This window comes from Hesperophylax consimilis, chromosome 3 (assembly GCF_061612785.1).
Source record: "Hesperophylax consimilis isolate HC1 chromosome 3, BYU_Hcon_1.0, whole genome shotgun sequence".
NCBI lineage: Eukaryota > Metazoa > Arthropoda > Insecta > Trichoptera > Limnephilidae > Hesperophylax > Hesperophylax consimilis.
In genome coordinates, this window is record NC_142838.1 from 23113395 (window position 1) to 23132156 (window position 18762).

At 31.4% G+C, this 18762-nt stretch overlaps 1 protein-coding gene across 1 annotated transcript in view; it reads left to right on the forward strand.

The window, feature by feature from the left end:
* Nucleotides 1-16257, forward strand: part of LOC149425133 (lachesin-like) — a 231663-nt gene extending 215406 nt beyond the window's left edge. The window contains exons 7-9 of the mRNA XM_089650973.1: nucleotides 1275-1397; nucleotides 13279-13449; nucleotides 15696-16257. Coding sequence (XP_089507099.1) covers nucleotides 1275-1397; nucleotides 13279-13449; nucleotides 15696-16048 — 647 coding nt within the window. The 3' untranslated portion in view covers nucleotides 16049-16257. The remainder of the gene's footprint in view (nucleotides 1-1274; nucleotides 1398-13278; nucleotides 13450-15695) is intronic.
* The last annotated feature ends 2505 nt before the right edge of the window (nucleotides 16258-18762 follow it).

An 18762-nucleotide genomic window follows, 5' to 3' on the forward strand; every position in this document is an offset into this window, starting at 1 on the left:
TTATGACATCTTAAAGCTGAACACATTCCATACCCAGTAAATAATTTTAGATATTTCAATTCCTTGCATTTTATGTTTTTAATTACATCTAGTTGAATTTCACTATTTTTTCGGGAATTAATGAATGTAAATATTGAAAGCGGAAATGAACTATCTAACCCACTTTCTGACATGTAATCGAACTGAAACTCGGCAGATAGTCTCGTTGTCGATGACAATGCCTTCTGGTGCAATTGGTGGCATTCACGTAAACACACAGGGACATAAACATGTATCTCTAAAATCTCAAAATAACATTAACATACGAAATAAATATAGAGCGAAGGAAAAAAATGTTGGTCCTACTCGATTGGAATTTGACAAGAATGTTAGCGCGGTTTACTATAGTCCATGGGAAGGAAGGTACAATCCTCAGTGAAACCAAATCTTAATAGTTTTAAAGGACATATTGAAATATATGTATTACGGTACAAAAACTTCCCCCTTTCATTAATGGTTATTTATCAGTTGTTTATAATTTAAAACTTTTTTATTAGTAAGACCTTTTTCTTTTACGGGTTGATTTTTCAATTTAAAATTACGCTTTTATTACGATATTTACAGTAATAGTAACTGTAGTGATTTTTGGCATATTTTGTCATTCTACAAAAACGTTTTGAGAGATCTCTTGTCATAATATGGCATTTTTATACAATTAAAAAATATGGGATAAACGGCAAAATCTATGCAGATTTATTGGACTTAGACCGCAGTAAACAGTTTCATATTAATATTTTGAGGAATGGTATTAATCAAATAATATGATATATGTATATATATTACTCCAATCGCTCCAGTGAGTAGAAAGTGTTTTTTTGTTGTTTAAAAACATAAGTTTGGATGCCTATCACGGACAGTAATATTAAAGCAATGTTTAACTGATTATTACCGGTTAGTGGCTGAGTTGGCATCGCGTTTGGGTCCCACCCAGGCGTCGTCAGTTAAATTCCTCCTCTTGCTAAGTCTTCCATCACGATAAAAGCAACATTTTCCGCTTACTATGGTGGTTGAAGGAGGTTTAAAAACATTTTCAAGTTATTGGTAACCCGGGAGTGTTAGTCTTTCTTTTAAAATTAATAAATTAAAATATAATGACAAGATGGATAGGTGATCATTACACACTGCATCAGAGTTCGATTTTCAGTCGCACTGATTTTTATTTCCTTTCTGAAAGCTTTTCTAATGCACATTGTAAATATATAAAATTATGACATTTGTTTTCTTTCTTTGACCAGTTCACCCTGTGATTCAAGTGCCCAATCAGCTGGTCGGCGCGCCACTGGGAACTGACGTCACGCTGGAGTGCTATGTGGAGTCGTCACCGAAGTCAATCAATTACTGGGTGAAGGACAGTACAGGTAAATGACATCATCGTGTTACATATTCACTATTCACACGTGGTATGTTGAAATCTTTGATTTTGTAAGTACACGGATAAAACTTACCGATATAAAATATTATCAAATTTATAGTATTCCTGTCGAAAACGGGACTTTAACAAAAGCATTGACAGATTTCTTAATAAATCATTAAGACACGAATAATATCAGGAAAAACGCAGCTGTATTAACACGTATTCCAATGTGTTATGAAATTACTATTAATTTACTAGGAAATCTGTGTAGCTAGATTAAATTATTATTTTTTAAATTTATTTATTATAAAATACAAGATAATTATTTAAATTGAAACAGTAAGTACATATTTTAAAGTAGAATTAAAATATATTTACCTTTACGAGAGTCTAACACTCGTGTATAAAGGGAAAAAAATAGAAGTTAAAACTTAACATACATTTGTATATGATTGTTGCACATTTAAAGTGAAAAGTTTTTTTTTGTTATAATTTAATTTAAAACGAATACACTAAAAAGTGATAATACATAAAAGTAATGAGATATCATCGTGATTCTAATTAACTATATTATTTAAGACAGTAAAGTTTATTTTATTTTTAAATTTGTTATAATCCGGTTCTAACCTCAGTTCTGTCGCTAGTTGATTAAACCAGACCACTTCAGTGTACGTGTAGTAGTGTTGTGCAAAACTGGTGTACATTAATGGAGTGCATAAGCGATAATACTAATAATTATTACAAAAACATCGTTCTATTCATGGTTTTTCTAAGTATTTCCATTTTTCTGATTATTATAAAAATCATATAAAATATTTAGTATTTTTTTAATAAAATGAAAAATTTAGGTGCTGAAGTGAGGGTTCTAAAAATAAAATAAAAATTTTGTTATTATTTTTCGGAATAACTTATTGAGTAAAACCTCAAATTATAATATTTAAATATTGAAGACAATATTAGTGATTTTTAAACGCAAATCTGAAACAGAAAAATCAGAAAAGGAAACGGTCACATCTGGGACTCGAACCCAGGACCCTTGTCTTTCCGGGACAATGCTCTACCAACTGCGCTAATGGGACCCTATCCTCATCGGTCACTTTTAACTGTATCATACTTCGAATAAGAACTACCAACGTTGTCTTCATTTTTTCACCGCACATTTTTATTGGCAACTATAAAAATTTTGTTAATTTCATTTTATTGAAATATTATTTAAGAGTTTATTAATATTTGATAAGTAGTAAGAGTCCGTTGCCACATCCAATAATTGAGCTCCAATCCAGATATCTAACAGAATTTAATAATAAACTATCGCACACCCGTGAAAAATCACGGGATGTTATATTTGTAGGATTCAAAATTAAATGTGATTTTAAACTCGCAGACCCTTGAAATCTAAATTTGATTTTAATTGTAAGGAAATTAACCGTTTGAAATTTTAGTTTAAAACAGTATTTTTTAAAACCTTAAATAAGTAAAAAATTATTTGCCTTTTTCCCATTAGTGCTGGCTTCCACCCTTCAGGGGTGTTCTTGGCCATCATTTAAAATCATGGAGAAATGAAAGGTGAATTTAAATATTAATTTTATTTAAATAGGCAAATTTCAAAATTATAATGAAAATTGGAGTCGAATTCAAACTTGGAAGAGATGAGATGTTGAATGGATGGGAGGCAATTTTAGTTAAGGCTTGATAAAAGAGAGAATATTTGTTAAGAGAGGGAAAACCAAAAAATATGTGATCTAAAGTTCCCACTTCTAGACCACAGAATGTACAATCTGGGGAGTCAACGACGTGAATTTTAAAAAGGTGGGAAGGAACGGAACAATGTCCGATCCTCATTCGAATAAGTGAAGAAATTTATTTTTTGAAAAAATAGGGGAATTGTTAAATCCACGGTTTTCATGGAATAGTCCTTTGTATTGAGGCATAGCAGGCTCCCTTTAATTGACTAGCAATGTGTCAATACTCTGCCCAAATATTGCGGGATCTATCTTTGCTGATGGAAAAAATGTCAGATAGGGGAATTTGGTTTACGAGGGTAACAACAGGGTTGGACGCTCTTTGTTTTGCCAAGGCATCCGCAATATCATTACCCATGATACCAACATGTTCAGGAATCCAAATCATAGTTACAGTTTTTCCAGAGCTTTGAATGGAGGCTATCCTCACTCGAATAAGGCATACAAAGAGATCATCAGGATGAAGAAGACTGTATTTAAGTGTTGGAAGGGAACTGAGAGAGTCAGAGAGAATGAGGGAATGTTCAAAATTATTTTTGAGAAATTGAATGAAATATTCTGTCATTAAAATTATTGTGGTAAACGTTAATACCTATACCACAGTTAGTAGAGTCGGGAGATTTGGATCAATCAGTAAATAAACGAGAAGAGTGGGCTGTTTAGATGAAATAATGTCATTGAACATAATATTATTGACAGTTCGGACCGGGAGATTGGAATGACTTTTTAGGATTCCGATCCCTTCTAAAATTGTGCGGGGTAGGGTGATGTGGCTATATTTTAATTTGTATAACGGAAGTAGATCATTTTGGATGATTTGAAGCTCTGAGAGAGACTTTTATTTTTTTTACAGATGGCAGGAAGAGGTTTAGTTGAAGCTCTGATTGTAGATGAATGGGTTGAGTGAATGAACATCGAGACTCTGGGGATAACCTGATGACATTTCGAATTTAAACATTTAAGAACGAATTTGTCAGCAAATAGTTGACGCCTTAAATAAAGAAGGAAAATCAGAACATTCTACTTGAAGGGAATTGATGGGTGACGATTGCGTCTAGATTGGATTAGATTGAATTTTGTCTAATTTATCAAGTACATTTTTCGAAGCAGTACTAAAAAGCGGGCAGGCATAGTCGAGGTGGCTTCGAATAAGTGTGTTGAAAAGCAACTTAATGCAAGTAGGGAAGATTCTCACCAAACGCCAGATAATGATCTAATTGTATATAAAAAATTTTTCGCATTTAGTAACTAAATTATTAATACGGGAAGACCATTTAAGTTTTCCATCAAATGTTACTCAAACAAATTTTACTTCAGAAGCGTTGGGGATTCGAGAATTTTTAAATAAAATTTGAACGGGGGGTTTTTATGGCGGTTTGATAAGGTAGTCTTTTGGATTGAAAGTTCAAAACCATTTAATGTGAGCCATGTGCAGAAGTTATTATAGTCATCTTTTTTTGTATATTTTTTATTCTAGATAAAAGAAAATTACATTTTTCACTTATTTAACTAAAAATAATAAAATAATCTTTGACGGAAAATATATCGGTGGTGGGTAAATTTAGTAGGAACTTGTCCATATGAGAGTTAAATTCATCCCATTTGGTGTGTTTCGTTTTAATCTTTGTCGGAATATGAGACTTGTCTGATTGGAAAGAAGTTTAATAAGTAATGGTGATCAGGAAATGATCATTGGAGCAAGGGTCGGGGGACACCACCCACGAGAAGAGAGAAAACCAGACTAGTAGAGCATCGACATTGCACTGGGATTTGTGCTGGGGCGTGGGATCCCAGTAGGAGGTGAAAAGGAAAAGGTTGGATTCATCTTGGAAACCCATCACACTTCGACCAACGTGGTCGGAGAAAGCAGAACCCCAGATGGAGGAATGGGCATTAAAATCGCCTATTATAAATAAAGGAGGTATTAGTTGACTTACGATTTGCAACCAAATTTGTTTATTGAAGTGGGCTGTTGGGGGAAGGTAGACTGAAATAAAGAATATGTCCTTTATTTCAGCTGCAATCATTTGAAAGTCAGCATCGGGGGGTTCGATATTATTTATTGGGGAAAATTATATGGATTTTTTAATAAAAAGGGCACCACCGCCGCCCGTACCTTCCGGGCGATCATTGCGGATACAGGAATACACTCCCACATTAAAGTGGGTGGATGGAGTAAGCCATGTCTCCGATATAGCATCCAAAGAAATAAGGTTTGAATTAAATAGGTTAAGGAGATCAGATTTGTTAGAAATAGCACTTCGGCTATTCCACCGAAGTATTCGGACAACCTGAAGAGTCATTTAGAATGAATGATTTTAATGTACAAATAATAGAAGAAGCGTTGGACGGTAGATTTATTTGAGAAGAAATTAGATCAATTGGAAGCATAGTAAGTGTTTGGATAAATGATGAATTGTCTTGGGAGAGTTTTTCAGAAAGTTTTAGAGAGTTCATTGAAAACGGATTATAATTGTTTGCACAACCATTTGTGGCATTTGAAAGAGATGAACCACTGGAATTTAAGAGCAGTGAGTTGTGTTGTTGCTGATTGTATCCAGGAGCCGGTTTAGAGATAGCGTTTTTGAATGTGAATTCAGTTGAAAGAGAAGAAGTTGTTGTAAAGAAGGGAAGAGGGTCGGATGAGAGGTTGCTGGATAAAGCCTCAGCAAATGATTTTTTGACAGGCGGGAATAGTTTAAAAGCCTGCAGAAAAGACAATTTCTGAGAGATTTTTTGGCGAGATTGTTCTGGGCAAGAAGAGTTGATAGCTATATGTGAGTCTGAGTAGTTAAAACATTTAGGTGGGGAGGTAGAAGGACATTGGTCAGCTGCGTGGTTTCCTTCAAATTTAAAATATCTGGGTTTGGATCTGCATGCAGCTTTGGTATGACCAACACGGCAGTAATTGAAACATTGAGTGGTGGGATAAGTGTACATTACAACTGGTAATGAGTTGAAGAATAAATATATATGGAAAGAGATTGACCTTCAAAGGTGATAACGACAGATTGCGAGGGTTTCCAGGAAATATAACCTCAGAGGAGTCCTTGTAATTCAGCCTGCTGGATTTTATGGGATCGCCAATGTGTTGGGGGGTTGAAAGTGAAGACTGAATTTCTGCGATGGACAGATCGGTCGAGATACCTCTGACCAGGCCCATGCGAGTGATATTAAAAGTAGGAATATTTGTCTTGAACTTTGAGTTAGATGAAATAAATGATGTTAGATGCAAGGTCTATAGTTTAGTTCAATGAACAACAAAAAACATTTACTTATTTTGAATCATAATCGTTATGGTTAATATGGCATAAATCTAAATCGACAATGGTTTGTAAGCAGGTAACTAAATTTTTAGTGACCAATTCTCAGTATTAAACTTATGGACATTATATAATAATCACTATGAAAGTCATAAGCTGTGCGGTTTATAAGCCAGGTGCACATAATTCAATGAACCATTTGCAATAATCCTGTAAGCAGTGTAAAGCACCCTGTGGGTTTCGGTGTAAATTAGTGCGCGAGTAATTATTTTAATACGTCAGAACAAGCTGCATGCTAAACAATATGGCGGTGGGGGGAGGGGGGTGTAATCGAGACTTGGCAAATAATCCCCTAATGCATGTAAATGGACCAGAAACGTCTTGCGAAAAATAATCTGTCAATATTTGAACAGTGATAGACTGAAAGAATTCATGACAGTAGAACGACTTCAAATGATCACAAACACATTAAAATATCTGGTCGTAGATGCAAAACCATTTTTATTCCATCCATCAGACATTTAAAAAAACTTAACAACACTGCTAGAAGGAAATATATTTTTAATGTATTTTACACAGCGTGAAAATCGAACCCATATCGCGCTGAATTTGTCACATTAATGTAACTAGGTGAAGGATGACAATTTGTGTAAAATTTAATAGCGACAAACGTCATTAAAAAAATCATGTAACCAGTTAAAACTTCAAAATTATATCGGTTTTTCGTGTGTATTGTGTTATTACTGCTGTTTCTTACTTATTTGTATAGTAAGGTATCACTAGAAGTGAAATGACACTAAACAGCGCTATTATTATTATTTGCTGTGTAGTACAATATGAGAGCAACATAAATTACAAAGATTGTTTTCTTGTCTTCGCAGATAAAAATATAATTTGAAGCTTTACTGAAACTTTAGGCTACCCTGTGCTTTGACACAATAATGCTAAATAAATTTCAATATAAACATCGCAATAGGTAAATCACAGGAATTTCAGCAAAATTCGATATATATTTTTGTTTTTTTTTTAACATTAACACCACACAGGAGGTCCTGAGGAAAATAAATTTTCCAAGGGCCAACTTCATCTTTGGGGATGATGTTTGGAGGGTCCCTTTGATGAGAGGAAGGAGTGAACATGGGTCTTGAGACTTTGTAGAATTTGAAGAATCCCATGTTGTAGGAGGGAGGAAACAAAGAGGTTTACAAATATTTCCATAGCTGAGCTGTTGAACTTAAGTCGTAAAAACGACCCGTTCTCATGTGACTAATATTAAAGTGACGCTAGTCAATTACTGAAATTTTAGGCTACCCTGTGCTTTAACACAGTAATACGAAATACAATATAAACATCGCAATTAGTAAATCACAAAAATCTCAGCAAAAGTCGAAATATGTATTTTTTTAACCACACAGGAGGCCCTGAGGAAAATATTTTTTCTCAAGGCCAATGTCACCTTAGAGGATGATGTATGGAGGGTCCCTTTGATGGGAGGAAGGAGTGAACATGGGTCTTGAGACTTTGATCTTGAAGAATCCCATGTTATTGGAGGGAGGAAACAAAGAGGTTGGCAAATATTTCCGTAGCTGTTGAGTCAATGGTCTTAAAGGTATTTTGAGGGTGCACAAAGTCAAGTTTGTTTTATTAAAACCGGTTATTTACCAATGCACGAGTATATTAGTTAGCAGAGACACACGTCGCGCGTCGATTAAAACTATGTCCTTGCTTGTAAACTATACAAATATTTTTTCGTCAACCATTTAACTTACCCAGTCATAATAATATGTTTATTTCCCGGCTCCAGTTATATCGTCCCGATTTATACGCCCAAAGGGTTGAAACACTTCTTGAAGGGGTATTTATTTACATAGAAGACTTATCCGCATCGTAATCGCTGTCCAAAGTACTCTGGAGAGATTATCTTTCAGACTATTCCATCAGAATAGACGCAGTCGTATTGTGGAAAATATAAACAATGGAAGTCAGATAAAACACCCTTCACTTCTTCATTATTCGTGGAAATTATTCCATACATTTAATAATATTATTATTTTGTTCCAAAGTTCAGGTTATTTACATGTTATTATTTACTCTCAGACTAAAACAATTAAATCTTTCCTGATAATATAATAATACAGATCGTTCGATTGTTGAATTTATAATATTCTAGCAAATACAGGCTTTAGGGGAGTGAGTGGTATTTTAATATTATACATTTTAGGACCATTTGTTTTTTCATTTGTAATACACTTTTTTCTTTAAATCCTTTAAAATATTGGGTTTATGGTGACCCAGGGATATTTAGTAATTATTTTTAATTGTATACATTGATATTTATTTCAAAAAATTTATTCTAGTAAATAGATATCAAACTTTTTAGAAATTATTACTCTTTTATTCACCACGAGCCAAAACCAAAACCTTCGTCATTTAAAAAAATAAGTTCACTATTTTTATAACCGCGTAAAACTAAAAATATATTAAGATTACAAACATAAACAAAATGTTACATGGTATGTTGTATTGGAACCGTTTTTCAATACTGGTAACTTGGAAAATAATCTTTGTGATAAAATTTCTTTAGAATTTTAGGTTTAGAAAATGGCACATTTTTGACAAAAGTTGAGTGCTTTAAATAAGTATGACTACGGCAAGTAAGACATATATCCATTTTCTTGCGATATTTCATGTTAAGACGTGTTGAACACCTATGCTTTATCAATGAGGTGGTTGACAATCATACAAAATAAAATTTGTGTCGGAATTTAAGTGAATCGAACTTAATACAGAATCATGGTTTTCTTCAACTGATGGTGCTTCAATATCCTTTACGGTTTATCTCGGAGGCATTGTGAACATAGCAAATCTTGAATAGTATAAAACTCATTTAAACATTAAACACCTGTTCAATAAATCGAAAAAATATTGCTTTTTAGAATATAACTACTTCGTACATCTGGTAGGGTATATTTAACTTTTCTTCATATAATGCTAACGTAATAACATAGCAGCAGCTATCGAAACGCATGACTTTCGCGGGTAATATTTTAAATCCTTACAGCTGCTGTTTTAAAATCTTTGGTCTCTCAGACTCTACCAGGCGTTCGGAGGGTTAAGCAATATGTCACCTGAAGCTATCAAACAAAAGTATGCAGTAATAATATTTTATTCACAAATGAAGTAATTAAACATAAAAAAAAGAAGTTATTGTGGCATTTAAAAAATGTGTCAGTTATCAATATGTGAGCTTATTCATTTGCATATAATCTAAAAGATGACCAGTTGTATATTTTCAAACGTATTAACATAATATTACCAACATGAAACATTATTGTTTAATTCCATTACAAAATAACACTATGCCCAATAATTTCAGTAGTTTTAATCCACAAAACATAACCAACATTAAAAGTTCGATAGTTTCAATCCAATAATTATTTGGTATCTCGAAACACAGTTGCGTAAATCGTAATATGTAGGCACGAGCTCGTGATGGAGGTACAATAATCCCGCCCCGGGGGACAGTACCAGAAAGTATTTACCCCGGTAATGGAATTGTGTCTGTTTATTCAAATACGCCGCACAGTGCACGGGCACACCAGTGGCAGTAAAATCGATGGTAATATCGGTAGATACCGCATGCTATTTGTTCGAGATACGGCGGGTGGATTTTCTCGACTGCATTCCCCTTAGAAAATACATTAATAGACGTATTATGTTTCTCAAGGAACCGAATCAAATTTTCTTCATTGTTTTTTGATATTGAATTTAGAATAAAATTTTGTTTTTTTTTATTATTGTGTTTTTATTTATTTATTTTTTTATTTTATTTTTTTATTTAATATTTTAAAACATATATTTTTACATAGATAAGTATACAGGAAAAAAAGATATAAAACAATAGAAATTAAAGTAGCCTTTCCTCACCATAAAGAGACAATGCTCTTGTGTTTGGTGAGGGAATTCTAGTTCAATTATGTACATGTTAGTATTAAGGTAAATAATTTATAAAGAAACAACATTTTATTTATTTATTTATTTATTTAATTTAATTATTTTATTTATCTATTTATTTAACGCCCAAAGGGCTTTTATATGTAGGTGGTACAATTTTAATGACAGGCAGTTTTGAAACATGAGAAAGAAATAGTAAAAATAAAATTACATTAAAAAATAATATATGTAAGACACAAAATAAATTTTTAAAAATACAGCGATTTGACTGGTTTACAAAAATACAACTTCCATTTAGGAAAAGTGTTGAAATAAGTCTTTTACGTAATCCACAAAATTCACAAAGTTAATATGAAATATATCGACATCACCTGGATTGGTTTCACACAGTGTGAAACCGTTGTATTGGGGAGTTGGCAATGTAATTGCGCTTATGTGTGTTGCAGTGGAATATTGTATTTTGTCGAATTATTATTGAAGGTATTCGTAAGTTTATGAGCTGCAGAAGTTCCATCAGTCGAATTTAGAGTTTAGAAAGATAAGCGTGAAATTTTTAATTTAATTTTTTAATTCGTGAAAATTTAATTTTGCATGAAATATGAGCGAAGGGTGGTATATTTTTGGCTATTTAGAAAATAAATCGTATTTAAAAATTACTGACATGCGGAATAGTTGAATAAATACGAAAAAATCAATATTTGATAATCATAAAATTTCATACAAAAGAAATATATTCGAAAATTCTGCTTCATAATATCAAAACGGAACTAACTATATAACGATGTGTAGTATTATTTTGAATGTCAAACGGGGCTTCATTTTTTTTTAATTTCCATGTTGATGAAGATCCTATTATTATGAATCATTTTTAACTAAATGTTGGACATGATACTATTACGACTATTCGATAATGATGAGCAGGATACTATTATTATAAACTAGCTGTACCCCGCTACGCGTTGCTGTGGATCAGAGTATCTGTGCAGATAGAGAAACAATAGCGCGTGTTGTTTTTACGTCGAACAGATGGCGCTGTTTTTCATTAAAAGCATGTTTTTACCTTTCACATGTGACATCTATATAATATAGGTAATGAACTTGTAAAAAACTTAATGTTGATCAGGATACTATTATTCTCTCTCATTCGAGTAATTTAAAAAAACCCTTCTAAATTCATACTTTCAAATTATATCGTACATTAAGTACGATTATGGTATAGATTTATTTTATTTTATTTTTTAATATCAACGGTATAAAATATAATAGATTTACGAGTATGGGAACATGCAATGTGGGGTTTTCTCTTGAATGTAATTATTAATATGATTTTTTTTCCAAACGTATAAATCTTTCAGAAATTCAGATGAATTATGATTATTATGAAAGCATCAAAAATAGACATTACCTTCCAATACTATAATTTTCCGTATATTCATTGTTGAGAAAAGGTGCTCATTCCATGAAGAGTTTGGTTAAGTTGCAAATCAAAATAAGGATAATGTAATGTGATGTGTTTAAAGCTTTTCTCACCACTTCAAACTGTAGTTTGAGACATTTTATCTCAGGTGTAAATTTTTATACCTGAGATAAAATGGTCTCAGTGGTCAGAGCTGTCGACCGGAAATCGAAGGGACACGGGTTCGAGTCCCGTTGGCGTCATGTATCTTTTATCAGGAGATTTTTCAATGTGGATGAGTGTTTCAGGCGGATAATTATTGCTTGTAATATAAATGTAAATTATATTTATAGAAAGTAGAGAAAAGTTGATGTCTTGTAATCAAGTCGTAAAAAAATATTTTCGTGCGCTTACATTGTTGACGCTAGCTAAGTCTTGTGAGATACACCAAAATAATGTATTACGGAATTGTCTTAAAAAAATGTCTTAAAAAGGACTACAAAAAAGTTGGTAATGGTATAGGTATGTATGTCTCCTAAGGATAACCCCAGCAACACCGGGTACACGTCAGCTAGTACGGTTACAAGAATAAAGCAAATATGTATTATAAGAGTTTTTTGCTGTAACAATCCACTAATAAGGGAGCAAAGTTAATATTTTCATCAAATTAAAAACCGATTTAGAAAATTCCTATTTAATGGTTCATAGGTTCTTGTAATGTAATAAAACTAATAAAAATTAAGCATATTCAAAGTCTCAAAGATAATGCTGAAAATTATAAATATGAATTCCAGTTCAAAATTTAAAAAACAGGAAATTTTAATCTCGTTTGGAAAATAGTTATTTTTGATCTCGTTGGTATTTTTCCGATCACACGAATGCTGTGTTATTTTATTATTATTATTTCTTGGCCGAAATTTGTAATATAAAATCCAATTTACTTTTCAACCAGATTGTTTGATTCCGATATATTGTATAATTGACTTTGTTTATCAAAGGAAAAAGGGGTACATTTTTGTGTACAAAAAAAGATTAAATGACCCTTTTGGTAGCAGCTTTGTGTGATGATTTTGCGTTATACTATAAAAATAATTAGCACATAGATTTTAAAATATTTTTTATGCATGAGTTACACTGGTACTGGATCGATTTTTTCAACTACACGAATCTACCTATGTTTAAACTAACATTGTATTATCTGATGCACCACTCCACCGGTCGTATAAATTAATAAAATCAAGTTACATTAAAACATAAGACTTAAATGTAAAAAATAATTGAAATGAGAGAAAAATTTAAAAAAAAAATGCAAGGAAGTGCTCGGGATATTAAGCATGTATTTAAATAAGTACTATTTAAAAAAAATGGGAACTGTGAAAATCATTGAACTGTAAAATTTGAATTAAAAACCGATAAGTCTCCGGGACATTAAAATTAGCAGGGATGTTATGGATTGGTATATTTAATTATTTTATTTTATCCGAACTTTTTTATTTGCTTGATATTCATATAATGTGTCCATGATTTTAGGAGAGCTGATTATCCCCTCGGAGAAATACGAGATGGAAGTTCACCAGAAGAGTATGTTCGAGGCGAGGATGTCCATGTCGGTGAAGAGGATTGGAGCAGATGACGTGGGTAGCTATACCTGTGTGGCCAAAAACTCACTGGGAGATGTTGAGAGCAAAATTAGACTATACGGTAAGACTTCACCGTACTAGATGCATCTTATCTTGGTATTTTCTATACGCAACAATTGTGGTTGAGCATAAAGTCACACACATACGCTATCGCGTACTTATCTTGAGGAAACGTGTTCCACTAGCGATAATCAGTGCGTACTTCTCGTAGACCGGATTTTGTCGTCGGAACCTATTTTTCAATTCATGTTTTATCTAAATATAATACATGAATATGTGAACATGATTATTCAGTGTAAATGATAGGTACATAATCATTAAGGAATGATAATAGCATGCCTATAAAGTGATATTGTCTTTTATTAGTTAGTTTATTGCGTTAAATTTATAGTGGATCATAGCGGTAAACTCATATACCACAAACAAGACACTAAGCTTTCTTAAACGTTTCATGACAAGTATATACAATTTTTTTTTTAAATAAATAATAAGTTGTTACATAACAAACTTAATTAGATAATTATCGAAGGAAGCAAACACTTTGTGGCTTGACATTATTACACAAATGAAAGACTATCTTTGTTTTAAACAAACATAATTAGATAATTTAATTACCATGTTAGTAGAGAAAAAATCTCGGGTCTTACGTGGGAGCTAGTCTTTTCGTTTATAATTAATTATAAAAAAAATACCGAAACAAAAATTGTACGTTTATCAAACTACAAAATTTTTCAGTACCTAAGTAATTTAAATATTGGACAGTTAATAAATCAGTAAAAATACATAACAAATAGCAACAGAGTAGAAATGTGAAATTTGTTTTTTTTTTTAATTTATAATAGTTTTACTCACTTTTTATTTGAACAGTTAAATCACTAAATAGCTTCGGTTATAGGTATTGGTGCTGTGCAGCCGTTGTGTTGCAGGTAGGAACATTTATATTCCCTGATTTTATAGATCCTTACATTTAGCGTTGAGGACAGTTCGGATTCTTTTAAGATTTTACGATTTTATTTTTTCATAAAGTTTTACAATATATTTGAACGTAACATGAAAACTTTTCTTTAAAATCATCAAAATGAATAATTTACAATTGTTTTCACGATGCTACTAGTTTATATGTTTACTTTATTAAACGTAAATCAAATTAAAGAATGTTGTTTATAAGTTGTAAAAGTTCTATTTTAGTTTGATTTACTTTTTACTTAAATGAAGTTGAAGGAAATTATCATAAAGCTGTTCCGATTGTATTTAATTAATTGTATTTCTAAGAGAATATATGTTTTTACACACCCAAAACGTAGATTTAGAAAACTTATTTCTATGATTCTGGAAATAAGTGGGTATTCACTTAAAATAAACTTTTTTCCCAATTTTCTGATTATATGTGTGTAATTTCAATATATCTATAAACATACATTTTCACATGTAGCAAACACTTTGTGGAAAAACTAAATTATAATAATTAGAAAAAAATTAACTTTGTTTTTAATACCACTTTATTTTATATATATTCTAAATATAAAACCAACCGGTTTCAGTTCACCCTGAAACTTTATCAGCAAGCAATCTACAAGCAAAAATGTAATGATTGCCCAACATTTCACATAGGTAAAACTGCAAGAAATGTTCAAACGAGGGTGTTTGAACACTTGAGGTGTCTAAATAGTGTAGGTTTTTCAGAAATCACATCAAATCTAATAGATAATGATCATTTTTTTAATAAATCCTCGGGTATGGATGTGCAGCACAGAAATGGGAAAGGTTTACGTTTGAGCAATGTAGGCGCTTTGGAAATAAATAAAAACAATGCCTTAAACTAAATAAAACCAATTTACTCAATGAAAAAAGTAGACTTGTATAATAGCCCCATTTTAAACATATTCCCCTCCCCTCCACCAACATTCACCCCTACCTCCCTCTTGCCTAAAGTTAATAATTTTTTAATTTTAATTTTTTTCACCAAAGTTAATAATTTCCCTCCCCCTTCTATCTTACCGTTAATAGGCTGTAACTATGTTATTGATTTAATATGTTTTTATATAACCCTGATGAAGGTTCAGGTTGAACCGAAACCGGTTTGTTTTATATATTGAAAATATAAACAATAAAGTGTTATGAAAAACGAAGCTATTATATTCTAATTATTAAACATAAATATAAACGGATGTTTAATAAAAGTATCAACCTACTTTAGGAAACGTTTTAAAAAAATAAGCTACATTCCTAAACACGCATAACCTTCATTCTCAACCCACGCAAAGCTTAAAGCTTTAAAAAATATTTAATACCTTTTTGTGTTTTCAGAAATTCCGGGACCTAACAGAAGTCGTCAACCAGAGGGTGGATCTTCTGGAAGGCGGGCTGAAGAAGAAGACTATCCTGACGAGGATAAAGACGATAATGACAAAGCAGAGGAAGGAGATCAGAAAAACCGGGTGTCAGAGAGACCTAACAAATGGACTAACGGAGGAGCACAAGGAAACTCTGTTGTCGGTGCAAGGGAACATCACTCCAAGGGCAAGGACGACAGTCAGGTTCTTCTGACTCCTTCTGGAAGAGGGGAAGCCCCTCGATCAGGAAGCTCAACTCAAAAAGGCTACTTCAACAACAAGATTCTTGCAATGTTAATAACTGTTAGCGTATTAGTCAAATTTTAATAACAGTTTTAAGACGTGCTTCATAGCTTCTTCTATAATAAAACATATTATAACGTATAAAATTTTGACATATTAATGATTACTTGTATATTAAAAATTGTTTAAAATGATTACACAACGCATTATTTTTATTTGATATTATGCTTATATAATAGTTTAGTATGTTTACCATCCACGAAAATATATCTTTCATTATATGTCACTGTGTTGAAAAGATGGGGACTGATTGTAAAATACGTTTTTATTTTTTTCAAACTGAAGTTTTAAATGAAAAAGGATATATATGTAAGAAAATTAAATGTTTTGGAAGATGAATAAGAGAATTTTTAAATCTTTAAATATTTCAGTGGGTTGTATATTTGTACGTATATAGTATATAACTTAAGTAATGTAGTATATATGGCATATTATAATAACTTATTTAAAAAAATATTTAAAATGGTAAAAATAATTTGCCTTGTTCATATTTTAATCAAATGAAAAAATATTATTATTTTTTAGATTACTATACTATATGAATGTTGAAAATGAAGATATTAAATCAGTTGAACATGAAATAATATTTAAGAAATCTTACATATTTATTAATATCTGTAAGTGGTTAGTCAAATTATATTAAGATTACATATTCTGTGATCATTTTCTTAAAAAATTATTTATAGTAATATAAATACATTAACATTCATTTCTCGTGTCATTTTCAACAGAGTTGAGTTGAGACAAAATGAGTTGAAAAATTAGTGATTTAGTTTAAAATTCAATCTTTTCCTATTTTTTTTCTAAATTTAAAAATGTAACAAATATTGTAAAAAAAGTTTTCATTTATGAAAAAAGCCAAGCTATAAACTTGTACATAAAAATAATATTGAAATTTTTAAAAGATCATCTAGTTAATTTGAATATTTAATAAAAAAAAAAAATTTCGTTATATGGACTCTTGTTTTTTAGATTGATTTTAGTTAATCAATGTAGTGAATTGCCCCATACAGGAAAGATTTTTTTTTTAATTTTGAAAGCGATTACAAATATTATACTTCATTCTTACAGGAATCCATCAATAATAATAACGAATTTAGAAAAAACTATCTATGCTTAGTAATTTACTTGATAAATATTATGTAAATATTTTTAGACATTAAGAAAACTTATATTATCCATCGAAGATAAACTTAAATTATGCAAGATGTCTAGCGATCAACTAATTATTAGACCTGTACTTAAAAAAATTATTAATTTTAATTGCATACAGTTTAATTCAATCCATATGGTGACATTTAAATGACAATACACAAATAAAACAATTTTTCTATGCTTATTTAAAGATGTTATTAATTATAATCATACATTAATCTCTACGATAACAGTAACGTTACCTCTATTGTAATGATTTTAAATAAAGATAGTTATTTTAAAAAAACTGCAAAATTGTTAACTCAGTAAATTTAATTTAATATTTAAAAATTTAATTAATACTTCAACAATTTTCATTGAATAATCGTTCCACCACCATTTTACAATATATTATATTATTCATATCTATAGTAAAAAACAAGGTGTGTGTGTTTTTTAAATTTAATTCCAGATACTGTTTAAAATTAGAACATACCCATTTACAACAATACTGTCATGTTAGGATAACCTTTTTTCAATGTATTAAATCAAATAAAGCGGCGTTCAGTATATACATGGATTCATCAAACTGATGTTTAACCGATAAACTCACGAGCATACCAGTGTTTGCATGCCACCGTTATAGCGATATGAAAATATTTTGTAAGAAAATTATAAACATAATATAATATATATTCTTCTTCAGGGATCCGCTATATTAGTTAAACATCATAATATTATGTGTCATGAATGTCATGAAACTCATTGTATTATATTATCCTTAATAATATAAATGTATATCTATGTATTAATATTGAATAAAATCGCTTAAGTGTATTGGTGTTTTTATTCACATTTTTGTTCATATTGATAAGCAATCAATATGGTTTTCCACCTTTCAACGAGTTTTATTATTGAAAATTTCTATGAAACTTGTAGAAAATTTTTTTTTTTCAGAATACCGTGACCTCGTTATTTGAAATGGTAAGCATCCAAGATTCGGTGTCAACATAAAATAGCAACATTTATACAAATTACGAAAACCGTAAATGTAAAGGAAATATTTTCTGTGCTTAGTATTAAGGAAATCGTAAGTAGGTAATGCTAATTGTAGAAGATTCCTCCACACTAGGGTAGTTTTGCGGAATTGCGCGTAGTTAGTTTAAGTTACGTTAGGTTAGATAAGGTTAGGTTAGGTTAGAATTTATGATAGAAAGCAGGTTCGTTTACATGCATAGCTGAGAACATAATAAAGTATGCAATTCTGCTGACTAAATATTGTCGCGCGTCGGACCTGGGGGGGGCCCTGACTTTCCCTCGGCCAGCTCAGAAGCGGGGGCATGAGACGTCTCTCTCATAGTCAGGGTTCGGGGTCAGCGCGAGGCTCAAGAATCCATATCCCACCGTCTACACAAAACACTCCCATACAACCGCTATCCCCAAATGAAAGAGGTTAGGTTTTTATAAATCAACATTGTATTTGAGCGGCAAAATGGACATTACATGGGGGAATGACAATAGAATACAGGTTGTTACATCCTAACTAGAATTATCATCAAAGGGTTCCCTAATCTCTCTCTGGGAAATAATTAACAGCTCTCTAG